This window comes from Anopheles aquasalis, chromosome 2 (genome assembly GCF_943734665.1).
Source record: "Anopheles aquasalis chromosome 2, idAnoAquaMG_Q_19, whole genome shotgun sequence".
Lineage (NCBI taxonomy): Eukaryota > Metazoa > Arthropoda > Insecta > Diptera > Culicidae > Anopheles > Anopheles aquasalis.
This window is the reverse complement of record NC_064877.1, coordinates 17,644,609-17,667,646: the sequence shown is the minus strand read 5'-3', so window position 1 is coordinate 17,667,646 and position 23,038 is coordinate 17,644,609. Positions and strand designations below refer to the sequence as shown.

At 50.6% G+C, this 23,038-nt stretch overlaps 2 protein-coding genes across 5 annotated transcripts in view; both read right to left on the bottom strand.

Moving 5' to 3' along the window:
- LOC126569475 (uncharacterized) overlaps window positions 1-23,038 on the bottom strand; it is a 42,403-nt gene that overhangs the window by 5,709 nt on the left and 13,656 nt on the right. For all 4 annotated transcript variants that reach the window (XM_050226575.1, XM_050226576.1, XM_050226574.1 and 1 more), the window contains exons 3-4: window positions 11,759-11,937; window positions 38-466 (exon numbers count right to left, since the gene is read on the bottom strand). In XM_050226575.1, coding sequence (XP_050082532.1) covers window positions 38-466; window positions 11,759-11,918 — 589 coding nt within the window. In that variant the 5' untranslated portion in view covers window positions 11,919-11,937. The remainder of the gene's footprint in view (window positions 1-37; window positions 467-11,758; window positions 11,938-23,038) is intronic.
- LOC126569476 (uncharacterized) lies at window positions 16,583-17,984 on the bottom strand. The gene is made up of 2 exons (XM_050226579.1): window positions 17,772-17,984; window positions 16,583-17,710 (listed from the first exon to the last, which is right to left on the bottom strand). The coding sequence occupies exons 1-2, from the start codon at window positions 17,877-17,879 to the stop codon at window positions 16,811-16,813; spliced, it is 1,008 nt and encodes a 335-aa protein (XP_050082536.1). The 5' UTR covers window positions 17,880-17,984; the 3' UTR covers window positions 16,583-16,810.

Genomic DNA, 23,038 nt, shown 5'->3' with positions numbered 1-23,038 from the left:
AGCAAGGAAGAAAAGCTCTGGAGTCACTGGTACTTACATGTCGGAACTGGTGGACAGGGTTCGGTTTTGCATTGCACTTCCTGCGGTTCACACTGTTGCCCACGGGGACACTGGATGTCTTCGCACGGGTCCCGGCAACGGCAGATCGGACAACCGGAGCTGAGATCCTTGGCGAACCCGGCCGGACAGAACATACGGCAGCTGGACGCTTGGCACTCGTTCTCGACCCTCGTGCAGTTGACGTCATCGGCGTGGCTACGGCGGCTACCCGTGATCTCAACGCCGTACTCGTCCACACACCAGCACTCGGTTCCGTTCAGTTCGTTTGAGCACTGGACCGGTTCGAAGTCACCGAGTGCCGTACACCGCGGTATCCGGACGGTCTGCAGCAGACTATCACCTAATGACTTGGCGCGACGCGCTTCCGCACGCCTCAGATGCTGGCATGCAGTTAACTCTAAGGATTCTGGAACGACAGAGAGAGACGAGAGGCAAAGGAATCGGTAAGTGGTCATTATCAACCGGTGTGGCGTCGTGCAATTCAGTATCTGGGCGAATGGTTTTCGGTGCTTTTAACATAATTTCCATATTAAAAGCTAAATTAGTGTCGTGCCGTCGTGGGTCTGTAATCAACTGCGCGGATGCGTTTCGGGCGGACACCATTCTGTGCTCGGCTCCGTTACAGAACGTTCTCGATGTTCTCGATTGGAAAGGGCTCCGGGCGGGCGAGCGGACCGAAAGTGTAATGCAGAGCATATTAACCTCGGTGCGCTTTGTGCATTAATTATCTTTTAGGGGAGCGATGAAAAATTGCTATCGAGAGGTTGGTTGTTTAGTTATTTTCTGCTTAAAGTTCATTCAAGTCTTTGGATTTCATGTATCGTGTATCGATCATTTATCGATACTTTTGCATTTCCTGCTAAATACCAACGACACGTTCTGGATTTCTAGAGGAGTGTGTCCTTACGAGGTTTGGTTTTGATTTTTAAGAAATATCAAAAAATGTTTTGAATTTTTTTTAAGGAGAAGATTGTGAAACTGAGAGCCTTTTTAAGGTTTTCATTGAACGATTCACATGGATTCAATAATGGCCATGATTAAAGTAGGCTATTGCCGTATGGCTCTACGAAACATTGACGGTTGTTGAAAAATGCAGATCAAAATCTAAATGCCAAAGAAAACTCTACATTCCTGCAAGAACAAGTAGAACGATGTTTGAGTACAAATATGTTTTGTCAGTTGATGTATTGCATCAACTGATGAAATTACAAGAATATCTACCACCATGCGATCTGTTTTTAGGCATTAAACTAATAATATTCCTCTATTAATTTAAATTAATGTCATCCTCAATGTTTGCTCCTGTAACTTTTCGACCAACCAACAACCTACCGAGAGTCCCAGCAGCGTACCGTCACCACCGATGGCGCAAACCGAACCATAAGATGCACCCGATTATTATCATCAGCTAATTGACCGCTCCGTTTCGGACTACTTTTACACCAAAGGAACAGGTTTTGAGCCCCACGAAACTTGCATCTCGTGTACTGACGGCAAACGGTGACGATGATGCACCCAACGTTCCCGGGGGGAGAACAAATTTGTTGCAGCCGACCGACGCGAAAGCTTCGGTTCCTTCGTGTTCTTCCAGTTAGCAATCACCTTGGGATACTTGGGGCCCAGGAGCTTCCCAAGCAACACATACTGAGCGTGTGCGACACACCGCCGATGGTGCCGGTTCGGTGGCAGCCTTGAAAGTTGTCGAGGCATCTGCCCCGATGTGCGACACCTCACCCGACGGTCGTTCGCTACCCAATGTCGCAATGTCGCTGCCGTAGCGTGGATAATTTGCATAAATCTACGATTGACAAAACCTGTGCTTCGGAGAAGGTTGCGAGCTACCCCCGGAGGTGGCCTGGAGGAATGTTGACTTGCAAAGCGTGGCGAATGCGTGGTGCTTGTTTGTCTCGGTTCTAAAGTCGCGACTGCGAAGATCTTTCCTGCTCATCGCGTGGCGGAACTTTTGCTCCGCGAGCGAGCACTGGTTTATGCAGATTCTGACCGAATGTCTCCAAATGTTTTGGGCTGCTCACAACGAGCGTGAACGAGCTAGACTGACTCATTCGGCGACCCGATGAACTCATGCTGCTAATGCAAGGCAAATTAGGGGCTCGGTGGAAGCAGAGGTCCCCGAGCACCAACCAAGACCGTTTAGAGCATTAGGCCACTCGGATGGGAGCGATGGCAGCTGGTACGCTGGTCCAATCCATGCTGTCGTGCGCTCGGTGCTCGGTTATCAAATATTCAGGAGGCAGCCTCCCTCCTTCAAAATAAAGTCATCTTGCGTGTTGGTTCGAGCTGTTTACCAAGTCAGTTCAGCGTTTTACGTAGCAAAATATGGTTTTAGTTCGAGGAAAATGTTTGGAAACCTTGCGAGCGAATGATTCTAGGAGGAAAAATTATCGAAAGTGGCGTGGGATCTAAAATCAATAAAAACCTTCCTCTCGAAGGGAAAAGGATGCTGGAATGCGAAATTAACGAATTCGACCGAAGTCCATTCCATTCCATGCCCCCGGGGGTGTTGACCTTAACGTAAAGGCTAACCTTCACCGAATCCCCGGTTGCTGCGATGCTTTCGTGTGCCTTTAGTCCGTTGATGAATTTGCTGGCAGATCAATTCGACGTAGGATACAGTTCCACACGCAATTCGTCCCAAAAAATAGCTTTAATGCTCTAAAACCCGGCTCCGGAAGACTTCATCGTACTCATTGTTGTGGCTCGCTTCAGGCGGTGAAAGTGTCTTTCCCAGCTCAGATCGGTGGTCAGTCAGATGAGGTACACAGTAGCCACCAAACACCACCGAACAGGCCACCGGTAATAACGTTAGAGAAAGTGCAGCGATTAAGTTATTTTGTCCGTAGATTAACTAAGCGCCAACCGAAGCCCACAACATCTTACCCAACTACTTCACGCTCCGGAACTGATAGCCGTTCCTCCCTCCCACGAAAGTAGTGTCACTCTGGTGGATCTAGTGGAAAACGGTCACCCCATGGCGATGGTTTTGCACCGAACCGAAAGCGGTTATAAGATGCTTGGACAAAGTTTAAGTGCTGCAAAGTGCTTGATGTCAATTTCACGCTCCCACTGTTTGGAAGGTGTTTTGTGGCGAAGTTCCGACGTAACACAGACACTCCGCTGTCGGGCAATAGCAAGAGTGAACGAGTAAAATATAAATAAGAGTTGAAGCTCTTTCATTCACCCATCCCGGAGGCCCTACCGCGGAAAGGCGGAAAAGTCCAACGTTGAAAAGGGCAACGCCATGAAATGACGAGCAAATGTGCGTAAGGTACGGTCTCGAAGCGAAGCGAAGATCCTTAAAAAGGTTAGAGAGCGCGTGGGTACTAGACGAGCAACGTCAGCACTGCTCCATCGCTACAACACAAAGCGTATAATGAGCTTAACGACATACGGGGCGAGGGTTCTCAACGGAACGGAAATTGAAATGAAAACGCACGCAATGCTTGACACAAATGAAAGACTCTCCTTCCAAGACCTGTACCGAACATCAAACGAACTGTAACAGACAGGCTCCAGGAGCCGGACTGCAAGTGCTTCATTGTTGAAGTGTCCTTTTCAACGGTTGAGAACAGAAAGAAAAAGGGAGGGACTAGAACCCGTGACTCTCTCCACAGTGCCCGCGTGGCAGTAAAATTGCACTCAGTTTAAAGGCTCGCGCTCCCGCAGCCAATCATCTTTCTCGTCGCCTCAGTCGCGACAGCTCTACCGTGAACAGGCACCCGACGATGCCCTGGATGGTTATGGAAAATGATAAACATTTTATCGTTCTGGGGTTTTTATGGCGTCACTCGCAAATTGGCCAGCATTGGTGGCAATGGCAACGGCATCTCGGCACCTTCTTGCCTGTCAGCTTGCTTTCACGGAGCGACGTGCCATGGGTGCCAACATCATGAGAGCTCTGTGCTGCAAGACATCGCAGCAACCACCGAAAACTCTTGACACTGGTGCGCCTGCTTTGTTTGAGGTTTTGATCGGCCCAACACGTCTAAACCGTAAACATTAAACTCCCATCTTCTCCCATCCCATCGGTTCCCGGTGGCCACCGACGCCACGGGGTATCCGTCCTTCGAAACATGGCTCTATGACTGCATGGGCGAAGAAAGTTAGAAACCTGCTCATATTGCGACTCCAAACTTTGCCCATTGTGTCGCGTCAGGACAGCACAGCACACGCTTCCACTCACTGGCGGTGCATCGCTGGTGCAGAAGCCAGAACTTTTCGCTTAAACAATACAAGCGCACAAAACCCTCCCAAGGGGGCGCGTGTGTGCGCTCTCTGGCAAAACATGGCCAACGGCAACTCGACGAGAACTCCCGCCGAGGCCCAGAAGCTGGAGCATTAAGGATAAAGTTTTCCCTTACCTTGATGAAATTCAATTACACCTTTAAATCCGGGCATACCGACGGTAGAGGCACTCCACGGTGGCAAGTGGCGCATTGTGGTTTGTTCCCAGTAGTGTAGGCACTCCAGGGAGGTCCTTGCTCCCGGTGAACAGTGCTGCAACTCGATTCTGCCGCAGCTTGATGGCTAAGCGGCAGCATTTCATTCGAGGAACTTGGGTGGCCGGAAAACAAATGGAAAATCAGAAATCCTCGCTCCCTCTCTCACTCTCTGCTCGTTGGCTAAAGTTGAGCGTTCGTCATGCGTTATTCAGAGGATAATGGTGCAGCGGCGTAACTTTGGCGAAAAGTTTTAACAGATGGAGAGCCGAAGGAGGAGACCATGAGAAACCTCCCCTTGATGTGAATGCAATCGCCAACGAAAGATCGGTCCGGTTGCGATGCGATCTCTCTGCAGGTAAGCGTCTCGCGCGCGCGCGAAATGTCCACCATTACGTAACGACAACCACGCCAGCGCCACAACGACAAGAGCGACCAACCGCTTAAGTGGCAGCTCCTTCCATGGTGTACCGAATAGCAGGGAGATGATTTCATAACCGGAGATTCGCAAACACACCGACACACTCATACAAACGGATGGCGCTCCAAAAGGTGCTGGCTGGCTAGCGGGCTGGGTTGGTTCGGTTCGGTGGCGCAGCTAAAACCTGCACACCATCGGAGCAGGTTGACGATGAGGTTGATGTCATCCGTTGTGCGCCGTTGTGCGCCGTTGTGCGCCGTTGCGCGTCCCGTAAACACTCCATACCGGGCCGATTACCGGAGACGGGTGGAGTATGTGGAGAAGCGTTTGATGTCCCGTCGACCGTGACGACCACCGTGACTCTACTCGCTCTCGCTATCAGTGTACTAACAGCGCTGCTCGCCGGGGTACCGAAAATATGCGAACACGCTTCACGTCACGTTATCAAAACCGTACCGATGGGCGGGTGCGGGTGCGTCCTTCATTGTAACCTTCCATGGTGGGCCACCCGTTGTTGATAGCCACATGTATAAAGAGACACAACGAACTTGGACAAGTATTTCAAAATACTTCAAGCGTTTCATGCAACCAAGGACCATGGATCGGGGTTGGGAGTGATTATAACCCTTTGGCGAAGGGTAATTAAACGAAAACCACACCCTGGGCGAGGGCCACAGGGCGTAAAGTCGAGTGTATGTCCAACTATTACGGTGACGACGATGATGATGATGATGATGATGGAATGTCACCGCGGTGAATGGCAGTCGCCACTTCGCAATTCCAATCGACGTCGATGACGATTGACAAAACCGTTGCAACATGTTCGATATGACAGGGGTGGGCAGCTTGATACTCAGAAACACAAACTTCATTAGGGGGTTTGTGGTCACGTCGATATGGACGACAGGAATTTGAAACGAATTCCTGTGAAGTGTGTTCTGCATATTAGGAGAGGAAACATTTGAATGCTGGCGTTTGATTGGGGAATGTTGGAAATCCTTCATTGGCATTTCGCAGAAACTGCTTCAAGTTTAAATCCTATTCATAGAGCAACAGTTATGTTCGAACTGACTGTACTATGCAAATACGTCTAAAATCCATTCAACTTTCTTACGAACCTGGAAGTCTCCAATAAAATGTCCATAGAACTCCGGAACTTCCTCCGGACTTCAACAGAGGACGAAAGCAATCCACGACAATTGCTGGAACTCTCTCGTTGACCTCATTGGCACCTGGATACACGTCGCCATTCTTCGAGCCCATTCAACTGCGTTTTCTGTAGGAAAATCTCAAAACGGAAGTCTGGCTTTTCTTCATTCCTCCCTCCAAGGTGCGTGCATACTTTTGTTCATTCATAACGCCCTCTCCCGACTGCTGCACGGCATGACGGCACGATACATTGTTAGTGTTTGCATGCAAAGGAGCTGCGCCACTCCGGCGTGGTGCATTGTTGGCGAAAAATATGGGAAAATTGGAAAACACCAAGCGGGCGTTAGGGGTCGGCCACTCAAGTGTGGCTACCGTGCAGACCGGCCGGGCAGGGAGTTTTAACAACCATTAACTTAAGGGCCCTGGTCGGGGTGGCTGTTAGTCATTGCACACGGCACCCTGCCGGAAGCGAGGTGTTAATTATGTGCGCTCGTAGCAAAAGTGAACAAGCTGGGGTGGAAAATCGACGACGTAGTGCCTCAAACATCGATCCTTCTCACAGCGACACGCAATTGTTGCCGAACGCTTCACCAGAACGCCAAGGTCAGGTGTGTTCGAGGGTATATCGGTGCGTGCTGTTTACGCCGCTAGCGTGCAGAGTGTTTGATGATGGATTTCGCTCGCCTGTGCCATTAGTTATTCTACCAACGTAGTCACCGCGCCCAATAGAGGGTGGGAGGGTGCAGTTTCCAATCCTAGGTGCCAGACACGCGATGGAGTCTCCGCTCATGCTTTTAAAAATGGAACTCCGATGGTCAACCTACGCTGTGGTCAGCAGCTGCTTCATCAATCTCTGACCTCTTTCGTTGCTACGCGATGAAAATCGAAAGTACTTCAAAGACACCTTATCATCGGAAAAGCTGATTGCATCGTAATTTGCTACCGAGTGATGCAGTCTCACTCGGGCATGAGGCTCACGAGCTCCAAAACCAATCATTAACACTTGTTGGACGAGAGAAAAAAAGACTCATCAGCCTCTTTCATCCATCAGACCGAACATGAAAAGTGAAAAGGGGTTGGACGGATAATTATAAAACGCGTCGATCGCGAGGTGCGAAGATAAAGGATGGCAGCATGAATCAGTGGCCGGTTACGTAAAAAGCTCTGACCCTGCATTACAACACTAGTGTGGAAAAGTTCGGGCTTCAGACAAGCGGACCGTCCAGGCGTCCGTGTTTCATCGTTTTGAAATCATAAATCCAAACAGAGATACACGATCCCGGTTCGGAAGGCTGTTTATGATAGTGAAATAGTGATCGCCAAGTTTTCTGATTGTAAACATCATCATTTGATAGTTTAATAAACAGCAAATGTACCTTTTTAATGGAATAATAAATCACATAACAGAAAAGAGGTTTGATTGTCCTTCGCCGATGTAGATGATATCTCTCATTGTATTGAAGATATTACGGGTTAAAAGATATTCCTCGCAGCATAAATAGATACTTGACCGTTGAATCGATTTTATCAGATTGAGATGGGTATCATGTAGAGCTTGGAAGATGGTAGGGTAGAAAGTGAATGATACTTTCAAACAACAAACAAAGCGTTACTTTCGCATCTCCGACATATTGTGATCCGGATATACCTCTACCTGTGTCGAAATCAAAAGTCAAATATCTTTAAAATTGCCTACGAAACGTACGATAATGTATTTTAATTAAGGCGCGACTCAAGATGCATGCTTCAAACAATGCACAGCGACATCGTTCAACCACAGCCACTGTTGTGTTATTTGTTCGCAAAAAAACGCCCATTAATAGCGGTCAGGAGCTCATTACAAGGAATGAAAGTGGGTTAGACAGAAGCAGCACCGAGTAGGAACTGCGCTGCGGTTGGCATTGTAATAAATCTATCACCACATGAACACCTTTCTCGCTTTTCAGACTCATTAAACCACATTCACCTGCTGTGTGGCTGGGGTAGCAATTGTTTTTTGCCCGCGAACCACAATGTGCGGTGCAATTTAGTTAAACTAACTTCCACTTCTCGACGGGGAGAGAGAGAGCCTTCGCTTCGACGCTTCGAGAGACCAACCACCGGCCACCGGGTGGCGCCTCGTTTTTACCAAACCAACCAAACGCGCTCCGACCGACTTGCCAGCGTCCGAAACTGAAACCGCGTCCCGTCCCGCTCCATATCACCGGTTGATTAGCGAAATGGCACATCGGGTCGGGTGCTGGTCTCCACGACCCCGTAACGAAGGTTTTCTCTTTTATGGTCCGCTTCCCAGTGGTTTCCCTGACCTGACCTTAATGGCACGGTGGCCACTGACGGTGGCTAGGGCCGCTGTTGACGTTGCTTTGTGCGATGCCACCTGCCGTCAATTGCCGGCGATGCCGATGCCGGTGATGATGATGATTGCGGATGTAGTAAAGCCAGATCGGTCGCCGCCGGATTGTTAAGCACTTTAAGTGACCACTAAGCGGGACTGTGAGCTGATTGGACCCCCGATTGTCGTCATTGTGGTGACGGCGAGTGGTGATGCGGCCTTTCCGAACCATTTCACACCTCGGTGACTGCGTTGAAGACAAGCGACGAACTCGACTCGACAGATGGCCGAGTTCACACTTCCGTAAACCATGCAGCACTTGGGAAGCGAGGAAGAAACGGGGACTGCGGAATGGGACTGCGGAACTGCGGACAGACGCAGGAATTCAACGATCCGTGGTAGACCGAGTTGTGACCGAGTTTCGCTCGCAACATATAGATTTTCAAACGTTTTCTTCCCCCTGAAGCGATCTGATAAATAGTCGGTCAAGCGAGCCCCCCCGGCCGGTGAACATGCGGTGCGTCTCGTGTTCTGCCCCTTAGCCGGCCATTCTTCTACTAGCGGCATGGTTCACCGTCATGACGATCGCAGGAGGCCACGATTTATGGGCAGACATGGTGGCGCGCACCAGCAGGGTACCACGATTAGCATACAATCGATCGAGGTCACGGGCTGCTCTCGCCGACTCGTGCATGCACGTACGGTGCACACAAATACCCGCCCGAAGGGGAGAAAGTGGTTGCAGCTGGAGTTCCGAAAACGAAAGGCCCTGACGGATGCGCCGACGAACACTTCGGGCGGATTGCGGATTACTTATTTCGTGAATTGCACACCAACTGGGCCACCAAACTGCACCAAACGGAACCAAAGCGATGCAAGCGATGCGAACATTCCAGATGCCTCCAGATACATGCCATGGGTATACGGTGCACGTCATCGCTATTGCCAGAGTGACACAGACACGCCGACAAACACTCATACGTGATCGCCAAGTTTCCAACTTTCTCCAAACCAGTCCACCAGGCACGAAGAAGAGTAGAAGAGAGAGAGAGAGGGTGGTCAAGGGTGGCGGAGGTTCACTTTCACCCTCGACGATCGTGAAATCGAAACGCTCCGCTTCATCACCACACCACCGTACCGGCAGCAGCAGCTGGTTGCGAACCGGACCTTTTCCGTCCCGTTGTTGCGACCGGTCGGCACCGGAGAAGTCGATACCGTACCGTCTGCTCGGAGGGTTCATCGTGTGACTCACGGACTTCCGGATTTCCGGCCATGGAAGATTGCGTAGCGTTGCATTGCGACAGCACCGTGGCGATGGCGGACTCTGTTGGACTCTCTTGTCGCTTTGATGAACGCCGCATCTTCGTCTTTCGAACCAACGAGTGTCGAGTCTTCTGCAGCTGACCTTCTGTGCATCGTTTGGTACTAGTTGCCGGTTGATTGAACATCACATCGTACCGCTTTCCAGTGCACCGGCCAGTAACGAGACTCCGGCTTGCGTGTGCGCATTCGATTGGAAGCATGCCAAGGTGTGGCCACGGTTGACTGGCCACAGCACACCGAGCGTCGTCTCTGTGTCTCTGCCTCTGCATGACCGATTTACGGCTGCAAGCTGCCGCCAACCAACCAATAACCATCAATTGGCGATGGATTGGATTGTGCAAAGAGACGGGGCGTGCAAGCGGTTGCTTATCAGAGCTGTTTACATTTGCCAAGCGATCCCATTACAAAGTACTTGCCAAAGAAACTTCGCTCGGCGTCCCTCGGGAGTCCCTTCCCCATTCCACCGACGATCCCAAATTGTCATTTGACCAAAACAAACTCATCTTTTCTCTCTCCTTCCATCCACAAGTCCGAGGATAAAAAAAACTGTCTCCAACAGTGGGTTGGTAGTGTCCTAGTGGAGGGTCCAAAAAAGTTGGTCACAACTTGAGCCATTAGCGACGTGAAATCGCGTCCCGAAAATCAAATTTCCATCCACAGCGCCAGTACCGGCACGGGAGAATTGAAGGTCTGGGTTTGGTGTGGAGGGATGCAAGAAGGGGGATGGTGGGCAAATTGGTTTTGCGAATTTGCAACGCTCATTACGAAGAACTTTTTTCCTTGTTTTTTTTCTCTTTTTTTTGGTGAAGCCCAGGATGGAGGAAGATGCCAACTCCAAGGGTGCGAATCGAGAACAGCAATTCTCCAGGGCGGGGGTCTCGGGGGCCCTCCGTTAACCGCATTAACCAAGGCGCACCGAGGACGACCGGAGCTGGCGGGCTCGTGTTCCGGTATGCTTTTACCGCTTTTATCACGAAAACCAAACGGTGCGTATCGTCAATTAACATTTTAGCAGGCAGCACAAAACAAGCCGCCATTCGCAAAACCGCCATTTCCTCCCCCGAAAAATAAGGGTGGGGTGGGGGAGGGGGGAATGGGGGATGAAGGGTGGCTAACAGTCGCTGCCTTGGCCAACCTTTTTTTTTCTTCTCTCTTTTTCTTTTTTGTTTCTCCTTTTTCTCTGTTTCTTCTTCTTCTTCCACACACACTTCCGTTTCATATTTTACCAACTTTGCTTCACGGGAGGCGGGAGCCCGTTCCTTATCGCCGCCAGTGTGCTGTTTGCCTTGACAGAAATCCCGTGGCCGTAAGCGTGCGCAAAAGAAGTTACCTCGGCGAATGAGGCGCATTGTTCACGCAGGGCCAATCTCGATAGCAAAACATTGAAAAACCGACAACAACCACAACAACAACAATCCACACCACAAGGTCTGAACTCCAATTCAATTGGATTCCACAATTGGTGTGGCGCCGACCGAACGCACAGCTACACAGAGTTGGGGCAGTGCGCACTACAGCGGAGTACTCAAGCGAGGAAGTGATAGCGTCCGCTGCTGTGATGCTGAACGTATTGTGTTTTATTCGCTGCGTTGGTTGGACTCCGGGCGCCTGACCAGAGCTGGCCGGGATGGAGCAGCAGAAGATGATTCGATTTTCCACGAAATTTTCCGGAACAACCTTCCGCGTACCTTTTCTTTTTTGGGGGATTTGTTTCCATTCCACGGACCTGGTGTTGCCTGCCTAGCAACAGCATGGCAAGCCACGGTGAAGCCATGATTTCTCTCGAGAGTTCTTGGTGTCAGGATGGCAATTTAAAAACAATTTCCTGCTTATCAACTTTTGCTTTCGCTCGCTCGCTACACTGTCCATCTTTACAAAGATTTTGTCGACACAAGAGAACAACAAGAATCAGAAAAGTAGAGGGTGGATGATACTAGGGGCTTGAAGCACTTGAAAGTTGCTTCAAAGTGTTCTTACCGAAAATCAAGTTTGATTGATGAAGTGGAGTGTACTTACCACTACTACTAATACTGCCACTACTGCTACTGCTGCTATCGTCTATCGGTGTACTAACGCTAGCGCTGAACTGCAGACACAGCAGCCCGGCCACGAGGAGCAGCGGCGCTCCGTGGCGGCGGAAACACGGCTTGTCCAGTAGTCGATCGATCTGCTTCATCGTGTACTCATCGAGCTCTCTGTGAAATCGTGAAAAGACACAAAACAACATTAGGAAATGCGGTCCCGAGAAACGCGGTGTTGCACCAGCAGAAGCCGACTTGAACGTCGAAGAAGAAGCGCAAATTCAGGACAAACGCGATCCAAGCGCGGTCACTCGGTAATGCCTCACGCGATGTCGATTACAAGCCGCACACGGCCGTTACGATGTGAAATGCAAACTGTAGCCAGGGCGTACTCATTAGTGAGCGAGTGGCCGACCGACCGGCCACCGGCGTGGATGCCCATGCACACGTAAGCCAACCATCACCAATCCATCTCATCGTCGTCGTCGTCGTCGTCGTCGTCGCGGTGATTATCCAAGTATGCCAATGCAACCGAGCATACGAGGGCATCCCCTGCATCACGGCTGCTACGGTTACGGTTCAAACACATTACGACGACGACGAAGGGGACGGCAACTGTGAAGTCCTCAGTCCACCGCCAGCACGCCAACCATTGTGTTAATAATTAATCGCTCAGCACATTCACGCACGCACGACCGACCGACCGAGGCAGCACGTGAGTGTGTCTCGTAATCGGATTTCGAGGGAAAAACCACCGGACCCGGAGTGCTCGTGCGAGCGCAACGCAAGAGGGGCGGTTCCGCGGTGGCGGTCGAAGCTTTCCATCGGTATCCCTTCGGTGACGTATGTGTCTACGGGGGAAATCACCCAACTCCCGTACCCTCGAGCTGCGAGCCATCGAAGGGCATGGCAACGATGAGTAATGTGTCTGTGGCTGTGTCTGTGAGGTCACGTTTCGAATTTTGATTTCAATTCCACCTCCCTCGCGCTTCCCCCTTCTTCCAATGGTCACCAGTTGAAAGAGCAGCGCATGCTTCGCTTATCCAGATTGTTTGACAGTCGCATCAAGTCGGCTGACGTGTCACGTGTCAAAGTGTCATCGGTTTGTGTTTTAAAGCACCAGCAGGCGTTGACATCGTGGAGGAGGAGAAGGGGCACGCAGTTCACCATCGACATCATCACCCCCAACCAGCAGCTTCCGAAAGTGATTTGTCAACAAGAAATGGTTGAGCAACATTGAGTGATCATACCAGACTAGACCAGCATCAACTGAATGTCCTGGATGTCGATGCCGATCAATGGGTGGAGAGGGAGAAAAAGAGAGATGTGAGAACGTGATGCGAACAAACACTGGAACAATCGATGCTCATTTTTCATTGCTCGAGCAGCATTGATTGCTTTTGATAAGGAAGGAGAAGGTCACCAGAAGCCGCCATTGGAGTGACATCGGTTTGGATGGAAGCACTGGCTGGCTAGCTAGCTCCTCACTGATTGTCGTCAATTTTATGGCCCCGAACCAGAAGTTGTTCGTCGCCTGAGACCGATGCCGGTAGAACGCAACCACAAACCGTCTACAAGATGTGCAAACGGCGTCCGGCGGAGTGCCGGAAACAACCGTTGATTGCGGTTGCGGTTACCGAGGATACCGGGCAGCCTCCGAGGCTCAGGCAGCCCAAGAGAGTCGGCGGAGGACGACCGGAGAAAGAAGAAAATTATAAACGTTATTAAAACTTTGTGCCGGCCTTGCGGCACAAAGTGCAACAGACAGAGAGAAAGCGAAATAGAAAGAGAGAGAGCGCGACTGGTTCGCCTCGTCATCCAGGAAGTTGGGCATCCTCTGGGCCGGTCCATCAGATCAGACCCGGTCCGGGAAGGAGCGCAAGAAAGGATACGAACTGGATGGTTTTTATTGGAGTTCTCTACGATGTGCAAACCGTCGTCGACGTCGTGGTCGTCGTCGTCGTGGCCGTTGCCGGTAGTTTGTTAGTTTCTTTTGCGCACTACCGAAGGAGACGATACTTCAATTTAGCTGTCAGGCAATCGGAGTTATGGTTGGTGTAGGTGGCCAACCTAACCTGGGACCTGGAACCCCTTGAGCAACCCCGGACGGACGTCAATCTTGTGCGGTTAATTAGGTGGCCGGAAGTTTGCAGCACTGTGGGCGGGCCGTGGCTCGAGCCTCCGTCCAATCGGTGACTAACGTGAAGTGAAATTGTAGAAGACAGATCCCTGGCCATCTGCCAGGATGCTTCATTCGGTTCACCGAAGGATGAGCACTTCCGCCGGGTACTCCCGCTCAGCTACTCCCTGTCCTGATCGTTCCATCCGCTCTGTCCGTCAGGATAAATTATTCGCCCGAGAGCGAAATCTGGAGAACAATGCTATTATGAATCCCCTTTGTTTTGGGGAAGCCATCGCTTCCACGGTTAACGTGCTTTGAAGCCGATAATGCCACTTCTGCTGATGGGTTGGCTGGTGGAATACGATTTGCTGGAATCGTCATTCGAACAATGGCGAGATCATTATTCATATCAGTGGTTCATCTGGAACGTCGAAGGAATGCAGAAACTATGGTAAGTGCTTCAAGTATTCCGCATTTGCTCGAAATGATGAAGACAAAAGTTTCATCCAGTGCAACGACCAGAACGGACGAAGAATCGTAGAACAGGATGAGTAATGTTGTTTCAAGTTTTAGTTCATCTTCCTACTACTTGGTAATCACTTGGTAAATTCCTAGATGCAATCACTCCCCAAGTGAAGAATCAACTTTGAAGCTGTGCTTGAACAACTAATGGAAGAAGAAAAATTAGATCCAAACATTAGCTTAACTGCTGTCCCTCCGACAACACGAGTTTGCCGGGCGGTTCTCGGAAATTTCCATCAGCAGCACAGTGCGTTACAGTTGAAGACGCAATTCGAGAAAAAAAAATTTCCTGACGAACGAAAAAGAAAGTTCTCCAGAATGCTCTAAATTCGCGAATATCCTGCAGGGAATGGCTACGAGGTGGCACAATGGTCGTAAGTTATGATTAGAGACCGTAAAGACGCCATTGTCACATTGTCTTCGAACTTACTCCGCCCGGAGTTCGAGGCTGTTCATTTCTCGTCTATTGACAACACATGACAATCAACCATTCACGACGTTCCGTGTGTTCCGGGCGGCGCACAGAACGCACTGTTGCTCGACAAAGCCGTGTGGGGTCGTTGTGTGAAGAGTGGAAAAAGATGAGTCCCGCGAGAAATCGCAGCACATCCATCATTCCGGAAGAGAGCGGCGGTCATGCCAAAAGCTATTTGAGTTCCCAGGAGAAATCTCTGTACTGCGCATCCCGCACCGTACCCTGGTTGCGAATATTTCGTCTACGAATCAACATATATGCTCCCACACTGATGCAAGTTCCATACATTCCATGGCGTCGTCGAGTCCTCTTCCATTTCTTCTCCCCCTCTGCGGCCCACGCGCAATGTCAAGCGTGTAAGCTTCCAACTTCTTCATCGACAGCAGCTTCGAGGTGGCGCTGGGATGGCGCTGACGTTTGTTCGCACGCTTCCTGCCCGGCCCGGCCCGGAACCCGGAATGTCTTCCTTTATGTACCACCCGCCAACGGCAAACAATCAGCTAGAGTGGCGAACGCAGGGCAAGCAAGCATTTTCACTAAAAACATCTCGCGCAACTCATGACCTCGCTTACATTGAAGTCCATGCGAACGGAAACGGAAAAGGCATTTCTTCATTTGAACCTTCGCGCGTGAGCAAGTACGGATACGGCCAACGGGGTCCGGGAACAATTTATCCACTTCCTTAGCATAATGTTCTTGGCCCCAGAACAGAAGGCCACAAAGCGAGCGAAGGATGCGCCAAGCTGCTGCTGCTGCTGCTGGTGCTTCTGCCCCAGAGAAACCTTTCGGCGAGATACGTTGAAGTTTTGGAATATCCGGGAGTCCAGGACGTGAATGTCGCGGTCGTGGAAAGTGGAAATCAACGATCCAGCGAGCGTGGCTCGGAAGGAAAACATGCCCACCCCGCCCGGGGAGTGTAAATGGAGAAGGAAACGTGGAGGAAATTAAAATTTAATTTCAATCTTACAGCACACCACGGCTGCAGATGGTAGATGGCCACCGACGTGGCCACCGTGTGCTGCAGTGTGTCCTGTATGGATTGTCCTCTGGAGAAGGACCACCGAGCGTGGCATAGACGTGACCGAGTGAGTGCAGTTTAGGTAAATAGCGACCGGGCTTCCTTATCCGCTATTTGCCTTTCGTTATGCACCGTACCGTAGGTGATGGTGGTGTTCTGGTGTTTGTGTTTCACAGGACATCATCCCCTGGCGAGTGTCGTCTGCGCAAACAGAGCGAAGAGCCCTGCAGAAGGAGGAGTAACTTTCTTGCGCGTATCTCCTGTTTGCAGCGAAAGGTGAACGGAAGGTAACGAGCGTGAAACACCTTGGCGCATTAGGTGAATACAATTATGCTTTACAGCAGCGAGCAGCAGCAGCAGCAGCAGCAGCAGCAGCAGCAGCAGCAGCAGCAGCAGCTCACCGTAATGGCCGTAGAAAGTTTGCCCTGCTCTGGTGTTTCGTGTGCCAAAGATTAACTCAACCTAACGCCCTGGGCGGACTGGGGCGGACGATGCTGTTACGATGCAAAATGTATGAGGGCTTCATTAGAGAATTCATTAGAGAGATCGTCTTATGGTGTGTCTGCGGGAGTCCTTCTTCAACACACGCCGTCGTGTTTGCCGTGGTTCGAGGTGAACTGTCTTAGGTTTGAGATAAACATCGTGTAAACTCAACTGAACTGAATAAACAGATATCTTACAGTCGCCATGGATTGTTTATCTGGAAGACGACGAATACAGTATCTTGGATTTCTTGGAAAAGCCTTGTTTGGCGATTCACAGACAGGCTTATTCGAATAAGAAACAACCTTTCCGGACAGGTCAGGGTTATGTTAAGGAATAATTGATCTGCCAACCGAGTTTTATCGTAATTCCAAGGACATCTCCATCGAGTTTGAGTACCGCAAATGTCCCCAAAAGCAAATGGTCTTTAGAAAAAGTCCTCCGGTTGTGTCTGTTGTTTCTTCAGACAACCCTTGGCCGATTCCGAAAGCTGCTTCTCGCTTTGTTCCAACAACCGACGACGCTTGACAACGCACTTGTCATACTTGTCGACCCGCTCCGTCAACTGACCCGACACCTTGCGCATCTGCTGGGTAAGCCGGTCCTGGGCCGCCGTTACACCCTTCGCCAGATTCGCCATTGCACCACCGACACACGTGAGAAAACTACGCCCCAGCCCAGCATCCCGGTCCAGACAGTCGTCAATCTTCCGGAACGGTCCATCCATCATCCGCTGCGCTTGATCAACCGACTGGCGCTGTTTGGCCAGATCCTCCGCGAACCGATCATTACACTGTTCCATGTTCTGGCGCAACTCTTCCTCGTACTGCCCAATCCGAGCTTGCAGTAGCTTCATGCAGGTGTTTTCATCCGGCAGACAAACGTCCCGGTACTCGACGAACTCATTCTCGAACTCTTCCCGAACCTTCGCATTAACCTCGTCCATCTTTTGCTTCACACGCTGTACCGCTTGGTGACGTTGCTGTTCAAACTTGGCCACCGCACTGCGCCCATAGCCTTGCACCTTCTCCTTGATGCCCGTGAGCATTTTCTTGACATTCTCACCGATACGGAAGATGTTGGGACTGAGGAAACCACTCGACAGTTGGGTGAACATTTCGGACAGATTCGGTGGCTCCTGGAGTACCCCAGCACCCGGAGCGCCCGGTGGTTCCAGTTCCTTTTCCAGCTTTTCATCCATCACGACCGGATCGGTGGGAAGTACGTCCTCGACGCAACTGGTCGGTTGCTTGGTTTGCACCTCCTCCGAACCCGAGTCACTTTCGTTCTTCCCCTGTGGGGCTGTGGCGTTTTCATTTTCAAATTGCTACAACGAGATGAGGTCTATGAGGTGCCCCTCCAATACCACGTGACACCGGCCATCTTACCTCAAAGATGTCAACGTGTTCGGTGCTGCAGACGACGGATAGTGTTGCGATCAATCCGAGAAGCACCAAAAACACCGGCACCGGTTGCCACGAGTGTCCGTGGACCATTTTCAACTCAACTTCGATTTCGTTCGGCGCTGTTGCTGCTGCTGCTGAAGTGTACTTGAACCTGTCTTCCGGGAAGCCTGGGGCCCAGGAGTGTCCGTGCCAATCAGTGGTTCGATGGGAAATCGATTGTCAGCAGAGCTCAACCTGGAAGCTACAATGTCACGTCGCCAACGGCTGTGCCAATAGTTTGCTTTCCTATCTCTCTGGCGATGTTTACCATCACATATCGCTCGCACATGCTGTTGACATTTCAATCGCAATATACACTTCTTTCTGTTGCCTGGCGCTTCTCCGGAAACGGTCAACCAGGGTGACAGCCGGTGCAGCAAGTGCCTTGGGCAACGAACTACCGACCGGATCCGATGAGCTCGAACAGGTTGACATGGTCCACTCGTGGTGGTCCGGAAACAATTTTGAGATGTCACCACAAAATTAAACGATACCGGTCAATCAGTGGGGTCCAAAGAACTAGGGGTTCGGGGCCTGAATTCACGGGGCCGGGCTGACTGGCTGACTGATGATGGTGATAGCGTTGAACACCGTAACGTTACGCGTCTTGAATATATTTCAAATCATCTCTCTCCGCAGGGATCGATGCCTTGTTACGTTGTTCTCCCTTTTTTCTCTCTTTCTCTCTCTGTCTCTCTCTCTTCCCGGGGGCAATAAAGTAGCGTTTTCCGTATCGTCGATGTCGACGAGATTGACAAACTCCATCAATTGGTTGCGAATGATGCGTTTGCTCGCGAGAGAAAACAAATGTCAGCTCATGGTCCTCGTCGCCGTCGCCGTCGCCGTCGCCGTCGCCGTCGCCATCGTTGTCCTCCCTCTGGGGCCACCCCAAAAGGTTCACCGGGCACAAAAATCCAATCACAACCAATCGAACTCGAACAATTCAATTTCCGGGATCGAGTGCCGGGCCGGTGGTCCCATGGTTTCGATTCCACCGTGTTTCGTCCAGTCCATCATCAACGCTACCGAATGGTATGTTTGTGGCACGAACAGAGCAAAAAGGTACCTGTTTTGGAAGCTGCTGCTGCTGTTGCTGTTGTGAGTCCTTTTCGCTCGCGGTGGTGCAAAGTAATTTATGCAGAAAATTTATGATTTATGAGCAGTTCTCTTGGGACACCCGTGGCACACGGAAGTACCGAACTTCCGCACCGAACTTTGCACACATAGCGGCATCCTGAGGGTGCTAACAGGGAAGAGGAGGTCCGCGAGTCAAAGTTCAAATTAGGAATGTTTCAATCTACGAACAACCGTCGAGCCGAGGAGAGAGCTAGTTGCGCCTCCTGTCTCTCGTGAAAGGCTGTCGATTTATCACCGGGTTCGACATCACGGTGTTCCGATGGGCCCGGTGGCCACCAGCCAGCCAGCCAGTCAGCCAGCCACCCATAACAACTTCATAATCTTATGCAACTGAACGCTCACCACAAAGCCCGTTTGCTGCGGTTCTGCTTGTTAAGTGCACAATATCCATCCGTCTATGCGGCCCCCCTGCGGTGGTGTGTTTACGTAGGAGCCGTTAGACACCAAGCGACACCAGCTCCTACCGGTACCGGGTGATGGGATTCTGGAAAGCTTAAATCAACACAGCGTTTGCTCCAACGCTCCCCGTTTGGTTCCACCACAAAGTTTCGACGCTGAACCGCAACATTTAAAATTCATGCGCCCCGCGAAGGATTTAATTATCATTCCGCACACCGCGCCATCGCCGTCGCCTCGTGATTCCTCTGCAATATTGTTACTGTTACTGTTTCGGTGGAGAAGCGTGGTCTGTGTGACTTTTACTGCCGAAAGCTGCTGCCATTTTGTGCGCCTGGGGTAGGAAACACGAAACAGACACACGCAGCGCAAACACATTATCTCGCTCGCTTGTTTATTCATGCTTATCACCATCGTCTTCGAACGAAATGAAGACGATGGAGCCTGATGGAGGCTCTCTTCATCCTACAGCAACTCGCCACCCGTCGCATATGCTTTCCTTCTCCCGAAAAGTGACGTAAATATCGAGACCAGATCAGGGGCTGCCATCTTTAAGCGGGTCCCGGGCTGACACACGCATACGCACGCCCACAAAATTAGTTGTCTAAACACGTATCCTACACATCACCCACAAGCTACGATGCGACGCACTTCCAGGAACTTCCGTCTTCAAGTTTTACGTGACAGATGACAACGGCGTTGCTCCGTCGTTCTTTTCTGGATCAGCTTCTGCTTCTGCTACTGCTGCTGCTGCTCGTCAACCGCACCACAAAATCCGCGGTAGGACGTGAAGAAGGTCCGAAAAATCGTTCCAATTAGTACCTCTGGAGGCCTTCTCAAGGAAAGCCCCCCCCCCCCCCCCTGACGGTTTCATCGAATGTACGTGCTTAAGACCGTACCGCGAAGATGTGGTCTCCGATGTTGTCGCGCACTCTCGCGCAGACAATTTATTACCGGCCGACAACGATCGGAGTCTGTCAAGACACAACACAACTACTGGGCAGTTCCCGTGTTCTTGGTAAGCCGACGCTCCGCCGGGTGAGAAGCCATTAATTCTTGCCGCTCTCCGTATCCCTTTCTTCCATTCGGTCCCGTCCGTTGAACCTCACTCAGTGGGCCCTTCTTCTGCTTCCGAGGCCGATGCCGATGCGCCGTGACAGAGATAGAACGGAACCAGATTAAACCCTTTTTTCTCTGTTCATTCTTGGGCTTCACACGGAATCGGTTCGGCCTCCATTCATTGGCATTCATGGGCGTGCTGAGGCTACCACCAGGGGAGAGCATACAAAACGAGCGAACGCCAAAGTTGAAGAAGAGAAACCGTACCAAGAACATGCGGATGTCGGAACGAAGGAAATCGAAAGTAGACGGAATCAGCCGCCGTTGGATGAGCTGGGAGATCGGTTCCCAGATCTAGGTTGCTGGGTAAATGCATTGCTGGTCGTGCGCACGGGACCGTATCCCGCGAAGTGAAACCGAGTACAACCAAACGAGCGAAGCAGACCGAGAAGAGAGCGCCAAGAGCTATAATGCTAGGCTTCGATGGTTGCTTCTTGTAAGGAGCCATTCTTGAGCAGCAGTTCCGGCCACTGGATGCAGTAAGTGAATTCGTGTGTACCGATTTCCAACTGCAATTGGCAATAACTTCTTTTAAATGGTTCGATAAGAGACAGGCAACATAGGTTTTGTCCTTTGTTTGATCGTATTTTCCCTGTACCGGAATCTGCATTGATTGGTGATATTCCATCGAAAGCATCAATTGAAATGAGAGGGATTCAATTTAATTACCCATCGCGATTCCAACTAATTCGAGTTTTTATTGCCCCTGCGGTTAAGTTATTATCATGGCAATTCGTGTACTAATTAACATTGCGGAATGAGCGTCATTCCGAGAATTGTGTCACGTAGCGTGACTTGACTGGCGGTGAAATGGCTTCATCGCCGGTGTAACCTGATACCGCGTACCGCCATTTTTGCAATGGAATCCGAAATGAGAATATGAACAAATGGATCGTTGGCAAATTTTCAATCAAACGTGCGCCTCCATCGAGAATGCAAATAGTATGTATTCTCGACATGGATTAAGGGTGTCACAGCGCCACCCGGAATGGTTGAAATTGATGGTGACATTCGGGCTGGAAGCGACAAAACAAACCATAGCACAGTGCGCCTTTAATGACTGTCGATTATTGTCGGTCGTCGCCGATGAAATTCAAGCTTCAATCTGGCGTGCCGGCGTGTCTTCTTCATTTCATCTCAAAATCTCATCCACGACGGGATCCATGGCAGCTGGCAAATGGTGGCGCGAAATGGCGCGAAGGTAAGCACCAGCGGCGGTTTCACCATCGTCGACAGACCTGGCAGCGCTGGGAGGGCTTTCGCGTGCGTGCGGTGAGGGATTAACAAGAAAATTAGCTCGCTCCGTGGTTGTGCTTGTGTGTGAAAGTGAAACAAGATACAGTGCGATGCATGCCGCACGTATGCTGGCACCACTCGCTCGCATATTGCTCTTGAAACAACGCCAGGAACATGTCATGCCATGGCCGTGGCTGTGGCCACGATGGCGGTGTGTCTGTGGTTTCATAAAGCGAAAGCGAAGCGCGATAAGATCGCTGGCGAAATTGGTTGGGAAAACGCCAACCCCTTTCACCCCTTTCATTCTTCTCTTTGTAGGACACAAACAAACACACGCATTAACCTCAATTATCGATATTATGAGGGAGGATCGGGGAGAAAGAAGTCATCAGCGCGTTCGGCGCACGTGTGTGCGCTTCTTGCAAGACAAACACAAATTACGGGCCACAGAATGTCGCAGACGGTCGTAAGCGTTTAAGCGGTCCGTATGTCGACCGTGGGCCAATAAAAGCTAACTCTTTGTCACCTCGTAAACTCGGTTCGTACCGATTTTTTTTAGCTTGTGAGCTTCATGTCTATTCTGTTGAGTCAAATCAATCCAAAACATGCATTCACGGATAGTTGGAACATTTTTCTATCGGATGTATGCCGTGCTGTCGCATGCCAAGAATTGTTTATCTTGTTTCTACCCATTGAACCGAACACAATGGAATCAAAAAATCCTGTAAACTTTTCCAGCTATCCTGAGACCTATGCTTGCGACCCGGAAGAGCCCTAGAAAGTGTCTGGTGCACTCGGAAATTCCTTCCTCTGCTCCCTTCGAGTGCCTTTGAGGGGGGGGAGGGGGGGTTCCAGTGCAATGTTTGGTTAAACGATTCATAGATCCAACATTCTGCAACCTGTAGCTGCTTCCACAGCTTCATCAACTCTTGCTATTCATGATGCTCTCGAGGAACTCTCGAGTGCATATTCCATAAATACATTCACCAATGCCTTCCAGTGCAGACATCGGAAGCAATGGTGCTGTGATGCTGAAGGACTGGCTTGGTCCGGAAATCGGAATGTACTCGTCGAGTTCTTGAGAAAACCGACAAGCAATTCGAGCTAAGTTGCATCATGTAACCTCCATGCACAGACCGGAGATTACTTTTACCATTCTTGCTTCTTGTATGTCAGCTCTTATATGTTCCTCTAAATCATTCTGTCGATGCTGAGCTAAGTGAACTTGCACCGTTGAATTAAGCGAAAAACCAGCTCACATGTCAATCCTCCTGGCTGGCAGCCAATGCTGTGGCAACGAGCAGGAGGCCAACGGACGTAAT

What these genes read in the sequence shown, in the direction of transcription:
- LOC126569476 (XM_050226579.1), bottom strand. Translation starts at nt 17,879, where the DNA reads ATGGTCCACGGACACTCGTGGCAACCGGTGCCGGTGTTTTTGGTGCTT. An exon ending in AACACGTTGACATCTTTGAG is followed by an intron (nt 17,711 to 17,771) that starts GTAAGATGGCCG and finishes ATCTCGTTGTAG; the next exon opens with CAATTTGAAAATGAAAACGC.